The sequence below is a fragment of the Lycorma delicatula genome, chromosome 13 (assembly GCF_047948215.1).
Source record: "Lycorma delicatula isolate Av1 chromosome 13, ASM4794821v1, whole genome shotgun sequence".
Classification (NCBI taxonomy): domain Eukaryota; kingdom Metazoa; phylum Arthropoda; class Insecta; order Hemiptera; family Fulgoridae; genus Lycorma; species Lycorma delicatula.
In genome coordinates this window covers 8359845-8370453 of record NC_134467.1, presented here as the reverse complement: position 1 = coordinate 8370453, position 10609 = coordinate 8359845, and the positions used below count along the sequence as shown (strand labels likewise).

The 10609-nt window shown below is 28.5% G+C and overlaps 1 protein-coding gene across 5 annotated transcripts in view; it reads left to right on the top strand.

Annotated features, from left to right (window-relative positions):
* Nucleotides 1–238: 238 nt before the first annotated feature.
* The window catches only part of LOC142333792 (uncharacterized), a 46871-nt gene continuing 36500 nt past the window's right edge, over nt 239–10609 (top strand). For 3 of the 5 annotated variants that reach the window (XM_075381310.1, XM_075381312.1, XM_075381309.1), the window contains exons 1-2: nt 239–483; nt 8582–8641. In XM_075381310.1, coding sequence (XP_075237425.1) covers nt 408–483; nt 8582–8641 — 136 coding nt within the window. In that variant the 5' untranslated portion in view covers nt 239–407. The remainder of the gene's footprint in view (nt 484–8581; nt 8642–10609) is intronic. The other 2 variants (XM_075381314.1, XM_075381311.1) reach the window with 1 other exon arrangement.

Sequence of the window (10609 nt, the reverse complement as noted above, 5' to 3'; positions counted from 1 at the left end):
TTAACTTTTTATTACAAATTTTTGTGTGAACGGAATATATCTAATATTGATTAAAAGTATTTAAACATTCAGTAATAGATGAAAAATAATTATACTAATACATATATACGATTTTACAAATGATAAGATAATAATTCCCCTACAACCCCTCTCCCTTCTTCTAAAAATATTATTTTCTTTACCTCTCACTCATTCTATCACTATTTTATAGTCTTTTTTTTCTTTTCAATAAAGAAGATTTAATAGCTTTGTCTAGTTATTAATTAGTCATAGGTGTACAAAGTTATATAATGCACATATTTTTTATTACAAAACTATATTAAACAGTATTTTATTTTTAAGTTATACGTTCAGTATTTTTTCTCTTATATATATATAACCAGTATTCAATAAACATTAATAATAAAATGTTACAAATGCATAAAAGTTTACTGGGTTTATTTATCGTTATTGTTTGTTTTGATGTTTTAAACGCATTTCCTTGTAAGTATATACATATATATTTTTTTAATGAAATTAATCAAAATTTTAAAAAAACATAGTAAATCTGTATTACGCTAATATTTGAAATACAAAAAGTTTTTGATTGGCATCAATTGCTATAATCAGAATTTGTAAAAAATAATAATTATACAAAAAATGTTCACAAATTCATCCATCAAAAATAGTTGGCAATCTTATTTTGGAATAATTTTTTTTAAATCTTTGTATCTTCCATAACACAAATCTTCATAACTTTTAAATATATTAATCTCAACTTCCCTGTAATCTATTCTTTTTTTAGGCTTCTATTGAACGGTTAATATACTATCTGTTTCTCTTTTTTCAATTTTTCCAACATTTTTTTCTTCCCTATTCTTAGAACTTCCTCATTAGTTGCTTTTATTTTAAGCGATTCTTCTGCAGTATCGTATTTTGAAGAGGTCAAGTGTTCTTTATATAGGTCTCACTTGCGTACAAGTCTTACCACCCCTCATCATAAATTTTTAATATTCCCGAGTCTGTAGAGAAATTGTGTTAGTTGTTAACAAATTCTTTTTTTAAGCAGAATACTTCTTTGTCCGATTCATTATACAAATCATTTATTTTTTGTCTGCTTTGGCCATCACTGTTAATTTTGCTTCCTGGATAAATAAATTCATTTATTTACTTAACTTGCTAACTATAATTCATAAGTTCAAAGATAAAGTCTTGTTTTCTATATAGTGGCTTTAAAAAAAACTTGTATCTGAGGTGATTATATCCATATAAAAAAATACCTTATTATTTTAGGTACATTATAACATATTACATAGATCTTATCAGGAATGGATAAGTGTACTACTTAATGAATGAAAAAACACTGTTTCAACATTTCTCTAGATGGAGCAAGGGAAACTGTGGTAAAACCTTGGTTAAATAACATTACAAAATATATAGTTAATTATAAAATAAAAAATAGAAATTATAAAGTCAATATTTAATTATTAAAAATAATAAATACTTGAAATAATATTGTATATTATATACACATTAAGTTAATACATAATGGAGTGATTTTAAAATAAATAAAAATTCAGAAAGCATTAATAAAAATTGAGTACAAAGTACATATTATTTGTACACATTAAAATTTGAGACATTTACAGAAAATTTAAGGGTTTTTTAAATACAATTATTTGAAAACTTCACAGAATAATACTGTTTAACAGAAAGAAAAGAGCCTAATTACACTGATCAACAAAATTTAATTTTTTGTTTATTAAATGAGAGTGAATGGCTGATTCTTATTATGCTGAGTATTTTTTATGCTGAGTTAATATATGTTAATAGATTTTTTCTATTGGGCTCGGTTTTTTTTTGTAATTGAATTTCTTTTGAAGCAAAAAATAAATATGGTGAATGTAATATGACAATACAATACATGCATTTTATACTCATCTAATTCTATTCTTTTTAATTTTCTGCAGTAATTTGCTGTAGGCAGATCCCTCTTTATATTCCAACAGTAGTCATTGAACAATTTTGAATTTGTGAATCTCCTGGTGAAAGCATTCTCCATGTTCATTGCTGATAGTGCCAAGATTATTAGGGAAAAATCCAATGTGAATGTAAGAAATGGATTTTGAGTGACATGTTACACCCAAGTTCTTTGTAGTTTTGAAGGAATTCACTCACAAGTTCTCTGTAGTTACTGGCCTTATGATTTCCAAGGAAGATATTTACCACATTTTGAAACAATATCCATGCAGCAACCTCCAAGTCATTCAAACAGTCTTCAGATGCCGGATCACTCATTAGTTCTCTTATTTGTGGTGTAACAAATACACATTCCTTTATTTTTTCATCGCTTATATTAGGAAATTTGTATTTTAGAAACTGAAACTTTGTACCATTATGATCCATTGCTTTAACAAAATCTTTGGATAAACCCAGCTTAATGTGTAGCGGCAGAAGATAGACTTTTTCTGGTTTTACTAGTACCTGACAACATTCTTCTCTCCTACAGTCAGTACCTCTCTCTTTGGCCACTGATCTTTTATGTAATGGTTTTTCCTATCCAGGTTGTCCCACTCGCACAAAAAGCAATAGTACTTAGTGTACCAGCATTGCAGTCAAAGTAAACGCACTATTACTTTCAGATCTCCACAAATATGCCATAAATATTTTTCAAACTGAATTCTGGTCAATACAAGTTTCATGTTTTCATAAGACTCCTTCAGTGAACAGTGTATGCTAATGGTATTGATGGGTGCTTATTTCCATTGTGAAGTAGAACTTTCAAACTAAGCTTTGACCAGTCAATAAAAAGTCACCATTCATCAGGATGGTACATTTGTCCCAAAGCTTCCAGTAAAGAGTCCACATCATTACAGTTTACTAAGTTTTTGTAATGAGAAAGAAATCCTCAAATTCTGACTATCTATCACGGAAAGCACTTATTTTAGTGTTTGGTTGTGGAAGATACCATCCTTTCAGTCTTGATGTCAGTATTTCTGCTTGATTCTCTGATAAATTTAGATAATCAACCAGATCATTTAATTCTGACTGATTAATTAAATGGGGTTCAGTATATCTATTTTCTAAAACGTTTTGGATCTTTTTCTTCATCCCCTGATAAGTTAGCACAGGATTTGACATCATCTTCATCTAAGTTTGTCTGGTGATACTGGAATTGGATGGTCTTGGCTACACGGCACTGGTCACAAGGCAGAGGGAATATCAGGCATTTAACAGTACATCTAGTTTTAGCTGTTATCCCAGATATTTTTATTACACAAAAATAACAATCTGTCGTGTGCTCCTTTGGTTCTCTCCAAACCATTGGAATTGCGAATGACACGTGACCATTTAGCCAACCAGTCAATAATGTTACACAAGAAGCACAAGAAATATGAGGAGCCAAAAATTTGTCGTGATCACCTAATTTATATCCAAAATACAATTCATATGACTTTTTTATCTGTGGAGTTATATTTCTTTTCTGAAACTTCAACGTTACCTCACCGAGGTAACATTCTGCAGAAGTAGCAGAAATTGTTTGGGTGATTATTAATGTAACTGTGAGGCATTGTTAATACCTTACAATAACTAATATTGTTTAAAAAGAAACACTTTATAAACATACTAATTTAATAAATATACACTACTTTATTGAACAGCATACACCTGCAAATACGAAAGCCAGCTACAAAACTGAATGTTGCACAAACGAGAACTCACACTTGAATGAGAATTAAATATATTTCTCTAGTCTGCATGACAGTTTATAAGAAAATATAATAACAACAGAAATAACTAATAAGTAGATGATATGTTTATATAACATGAAAATAAGAAGAATGAGTCACATTCTTGTTCATTTTAATTAGTGTGTAAATAATCTACATGATGACTAATGTCTAACAAATCAATGTGACAATTAAGGAATTGTAATAAATAAACAAAAGCTGTTTATAAATAATATAATAAAATATGTTCACAAAATGCTATGCTTATGGAGTTTGTGCAGATACTACTTGAAAATAAGAATGATAGTTACAAAAAAAACTAAGCCTGATAAAAGAATTTTGATTTCATATTTGAAATCAGCATGAAAATACTATACTATTCTTCCCACCAGTTATTCACTCTCATTTAACAAAATCATTGCTGATCAGTGTTATATTTTAAATAAACTGGTAGGAAGATTTTATAAACGGGTCAGTAAATAATTAAAAATATCAACAAAAATCAAACCAAGATTCTTTCTTTTATGACAGAGTATAATTCTGAATTACACAAAACATTCCTGGTTGTCTGGTTTAATAGTTGTATATATTATTGATTTTAGTAATAAGCTGATGGTTTAAAAAAAAAAATTTTTATTTTTTATTATGTCAAAATTGTGTATTAGATATACTACCCTGATTTTGTGGGGAATAAATATATTAAGAAGGAGTCTAAAACATTTGGTTAATAGTCAAATTGACCTGAAACTTATAAAACATTCATGAGTTTCAGGCTCAATAATGAAAGGTTAAAACTTTTTTCACAATTATTTAATCGTATTTGCACAGTGACATAAAATCATCTTCCCAGTTAAAAAATAATAATAAAAAAAAACAAAAAATACCACTTTTGGGATGAACTTTTTCGACCTTAAATTGGGCGTAACTCAAGAACAACCCAACCAATTTTCATCAAATATTCACATACATGACTTCAGATACACTACAACAGAATATCTAAATTTCAGTGAAATTGATCAAGTAGTTTTCGAGCTACAAAAGTAAAAATTAACGTACTGTATAAAATTTAATTTTTAAAGATACGACCTTAGTTATAGAATAAAACAAAGCAATTAAGTATTCGTTTTAAAATTATATTTTCGAATATTTAAAATATTTTCATTACTCATCAAGAGAGAAAGAAAGAGAGAGAGAGAGAGTGACAAAGTTGAGGGGCAGGGAGGGAATATTTAGAATTGTTATCTGATAAGAAATCAAACAATAAATAGTAATCTTAAAATAAATATTTATTTCAATTAAACTAGATAATATTCCCATATTTTATATCTTTTCTTTATAAAAAGAATGTTATATAATAATTAGTAATTAAAACTAGGGATAGTCACATTAGAATATAAAATTAAGCTAATAAAGGTATTAATTAGTCACTTTTTCACATAATACCAACATTTGTTATTTAAAATATTATCTAAATTAACTCTCATTATAAAGTTATGAGTGCTGAGGTTAAAATTAAAAAAAAATCAAAAGTATTTTTGAATTTTAATGTAAAGAAATATAGTAAGTCTAGGATATTTCAAGGAGAAAACATATGCAGTGGGCTCCCCCCCGCCCACAAAAAATTGGATAATTAATAATGTTTAAGCCATGAACTGGGTTGCTGAAATAGATTAAAAACTATTCAAACAATGAGTATTTAATTATGTAATCTCCCTTATTTCCTTCTTCAAAATAATCCTTATTTGCACAGCCAACAATCAATAAAAACCACTGAAAAATTACTCTGGACAGTTTGACCACCAACAGTCCAGACTTTGATTCTGGAGTCAAGTTTCACATCAAAAAGTAAAAACTTCTTGCGCAGCTCTGTACAAGAAGGCCAACTTATTGTTATTTTATTTTGTTTCCTTGACCTGTTGTTCATACACATACCCAGACATCACAACCCTCAAAGTAGGCAACGCTACCTGAATTCACTGAACAATATTGCTAACAATAGATACCACAAATGGAATGTTATTTTAACTTCCAGTATCATAACAACCATGATTCTAACTGCTCTGCTCAAATCTTTTTGACCTTAAATTTGAGCTTAACTCAAGACCAACTTTCTGAAATTTTCACATGCACCACGTCATGTACACTATTAAAGCATATCTATTCAATGAAATTGATCCGGCTAGTTTTGGAGATTTTCGACCCAAAAAAACTTTATACATAGGCATTCTCATAAATAAATATATAATTATAGAAACAATTAATTTAAGAGAATGTTATTTTTGTAATCCTCATACCTCAAAACGTAAAGAAAATTCATTTTCATCCCTCACTCCCACCACGTACCAAAAGTAATACTATACATAGTTTTCTTCAAAACTTCTGTAAAACACACATACAACTGATTCAGACTTCAAACAAAGAAATCTTTGCCAGAATAAGAAACTAGAAGACCGGTTGAAAAAGCATATACCTGAAGCTGGGAATCATGCTGAACAATACCATATTAATTTCCCAAACGACTGGAAGTGTATATAATACACCATTTCCCATAAAAAAAGGGTGTATTAATTTGTCACTTTACTGTAATTATCTGTCTTTCTTGTAATTAAGGTGTACTTAAAGAAGGTCAAATGAACCTAGTCACAATAGCTTTCTCCAAAAATAACTATGTTCACTATACCAGGTAGTCTGTGGTAACAAAATGAAGGAGTCGCTAATATTCTACGGATGTTTGTAATTCATGGGATTGTCTACGATATTTTTATGGAACTTTGTCTCATTTCAGATCACCTATAACTATTATGATTATGTTATAACTAATATACATTTGTCTCTACTTATTAAATAATACTTTTATGCCATGAAACATAGTTTGCCTGGGGTGTATATAGAATTTTAACATATCTCAACTGTTTACTTTTACTCTAAAGTTGATCGGCCATAATATATTAATATTATTCTATACATAATTGTATTTGCATCACAAATGGAATCGATAGATATGTGACTGCTTTTACTTCCTTGTACTTTGTACAACAAAGTATTGTAATTGGGGTATTCTATTCTGATTCAACAAATTTTTAAAACTTTTATTGCATCACTATTTTTGATTTTGATGATATTTGGTATATGATAACAACCCACCTTGTAGTGGACAAAAAATATTTTTTGTTATATTTAAAAAAATTTTTTACTTGAGTAATAGATTATTTTCTCACTTACAACAGCTAAAAACAGCCACTTTTGTCACTTTTTCCAAGGGCTGTAGCATTATTATTTTACATCATATAGAGGTCAAAAAGAGATTTTTGTAAAGAGTAAAGATGGAACTTCATCTTAGTGTACTCAAAATTCATTTTGTTACATAACCAAATTTTGTAATGTTTACTGAATTTACATTTATAAATTCTTGGTTTTTCAAATTTTGGGCCAAAATAAATAATTAAAATACTTAGGGTAACAAGCCTATTTTTTTAACTTTTAACTCTAGGTACGAGTAGAACTAATAAAAAATGTTTTTACATGTTGGCGAATTAGAAAATAGCCTATTACTCAAGAAAAACATTTTTTCTATATATTATCATACACCAAATATCATCAAAATCAAAAATAGCGATGCACTGATCATTTGTTGAATTATAATGAAATACCCCAGTCGTGAAAATTTTGGTTTTCAGATTTGAACAGAAATATCCATTTTGACCACCCCTGAATCCATTTTGACTAGTTTCGGTGTGACGTCTGCACATATGTATGTATGTATGTATGCACGTACATATGTATCTCGTATAATTCAAAAACAATTAACTGTAGAATGTTGAAATTTTGGATTTATAACTGTTGTAACATCCAGTTGTGCACCTTCCCTTTTGATTGCAATCGACTAGATCAGAAGTATTCAAAAATTCCCAAAATCCAAAACATATGGACTTTGGATTTTTTCTTAACTACAGTAATAAGGCATCATATTGAGAGCTTTTCAACGATATATCATTAGTGGTACTTATTTTCACTGATTCCAGAGTTATAGCCAAATAAAATTTTAAGTAATGAAATATTTGCATCTTACAAGGGGAAGGCACATCGGTATATATTGATTTATTAATAATTATTAACCTCTGATATAAAAAAAAATGAACAATAAATAATAATTCAATAAAAAGAAAGAAAATGAAAGAAACCAGAAGTTACTAGGGAAATAACATTTTATGTACTTTTAAAAATGTGTATATGTAATTTAATAGGCATACAAGGAAGTCATATGGTGTCTACATCAGATTTTTTAAAGTAAATATTGCTTTTTAACAATTTTCAAAAAGGGTCTCTTCAAAGCAACATACACATTAATAAGTTTTATCTGTGGCTAGTTTTTTTTTTAATACATTTGAGACTGTCTAAAAATTATGAACTTCATCTAAAATACAATTTCTTCCCCTCAAAAGAAAAAAAAACAAACAAAATAGTAATTAAATCAAAATAGATATTAATTTTTTTTTTATAGACTACCATATCATGCATACACTCCTAACCCACAATAAATACATAAGAACCGGGATGAAGCTATTTCTCAGCTAGTGAATCCAATATAGATAATCATTATGGCCCTGAATGCATTTAATTTGTAAAAGTCTAACAATTACATGAGCAGTTAAAATTACTGCTGATCAACTATTATTATTATTCAGTGTTTGCTGCACGATTCAAGTAAAATTTCAGTTACTTTCAATTGTTGAAATTCAACTGATGGTATATTCAGCCAGAATTTAGGCAAGACCAAATGTCAAACTTCATTTGAATCGGCAAAATAGAGAAACAATGTAATATTGGATAAAAATCCTATTTTTTTCTTAATTTGTTTTGTATTGTTGCAGTTTTTCATTTTCATAGAAGTGATGTTAAAAATATAACTGAAACTATCGGTGCTAATGCAGGTCAGTTGTTACGTTATTACATTTTTGTATTTTATAAATACTAAAACGGAATCCTTGAATTTATTCCAAGCCCCATACACCACATCACATTAAGTGATGCGGTATTGTGTAATATATATATATATATTCAACTACTTTTTGTAGGTTAATCATTATGTTCCAGATTTTACAGTACTTTCTAAATTTGTTTATCATTTCCTGTATCGTACTAGGGTCTTTAGAAAAATGCTCAGAAAGTATTACATTACTTTCCAGGTTATGCTGATCAAGTCATACAATACCTTGTTTAAATAAATTGTTTTTGAATTACTTAAATGTGCATTGAAAGTAACAAATTTGCTTTAATAGTTTTTTGTAAAATGCCCCTGAAGAAAATCAAAATCAGTTTTTTCATGATATTCTCTAACCCTCTTAACGAAAAAAAAAAAAAAAAATAATATGATTAATGTCCCAAATACAAAATTTAACCGACCAGGGTTCGCTTTACTCGACCTTCCCGTCTAGCTCTGTCCCAGGATCCCTCTGTATTCATTATACTTATGAGAATAATAGTGATAAATGAAAATTAAAACCTGTTCAAATTATAAACACTCTCAGTCTGTTGTAATTTCTTCAGAGCAATAATTTGGTTAGTGAAGGACCCAAAACTTTGAGTGATCTGAAGATTGCAGGTTTCAAAATAGTTGGCCTCCGTCTTAAAAAGAATAGTTTATAGCTAGTTACCCGACCTTTTGTATGGGTAAAAACGTATTTCGCCTGGTTTTTAGCATTACCTGACAAACACCACTAGGAGGTGACTGTACATAGTTTCTTTTTTTAATTTTCTTTTTATTTTAAGTTTTTTAGTCAAATAACCAGGCAGGTGCAGCTTGTTGCTTCACACGTGCAGTAACAGTGGCTGCATTATTTGAGCGGCTGTGCCTTACACCATCATACCCCTTAAAAAAATCAAAATTCAGAAAACCCGAAAATAGTTTCTAGATATTTATCTGAAAAGTAGTTGCAAACATAGTATTTCCAAATATATATATATATATATACGTATTTGAAGAGTATTTCCAAATATAGTGAATATCTTGTTTAGTATAATCAGAAATTGGGGAAATTTGCAATCATTGTTCAAATTTTTTTCCTTTCTTCACGTCTTTCAAATTTGAATTACAAAAAATTTAGAAATTGGTTTTTTGATATTCACATGAAGATTACATTACACACACCAAAAATCAAGCTGATTTTTGGATACAAACAAAAGTATAAGAATAGGGCAACAGAACCCAAGCATAAATTGACATTTTCAGAGATTTTACATTAAAAAAAATTTTTTATTTACTTATCAATATTTCAAACTACATTCTCCACTAGGATTTTGAATACAAAACTTAATTATCACTTTTATACTGGACATTCATTTTAAATATATTCTAAAAGTTTTAAACCGATCATATTGGAGGTTACCTAAACAGCATAAATTAATTAATAGGAATCAGATAGGGGTAGTTTAAAATGTAGCTTTAATAGGCAGGAATTTGATGTAGGCAAAAGGAATCGATTAAGATTTTAGAGGAAAGATTTATAGACATGATAAAGAATATAATCATTCAATTGAGGAGTAGGATTACAGATGATATTAAAACAGATTTTATAACTATAATATTTAGAACAAGGAAGGTAATGCTGCTGCCTCTCAATGACATCTCAAAAAGACAAAATTACTAAAGAATTTGCTTTTTACAAAATGAAGAGAGAAAGATGATTCCCTCTATTTTATAGGTAGATGCAAAATGCTAAGTAAAATTTTAGAGTAACACAATTTAGAAAGACAAGATTAACAGATAAATAAATTAAATGTACGGGGAATTACTTAACAAATTTACAAATGCATAAAAATATAAAAACATAATAATTTTACCTGGCATATCTGAAGTAGTGTTGGACTGGATAGTATACAAAGACAGGTCATTGTGGCTC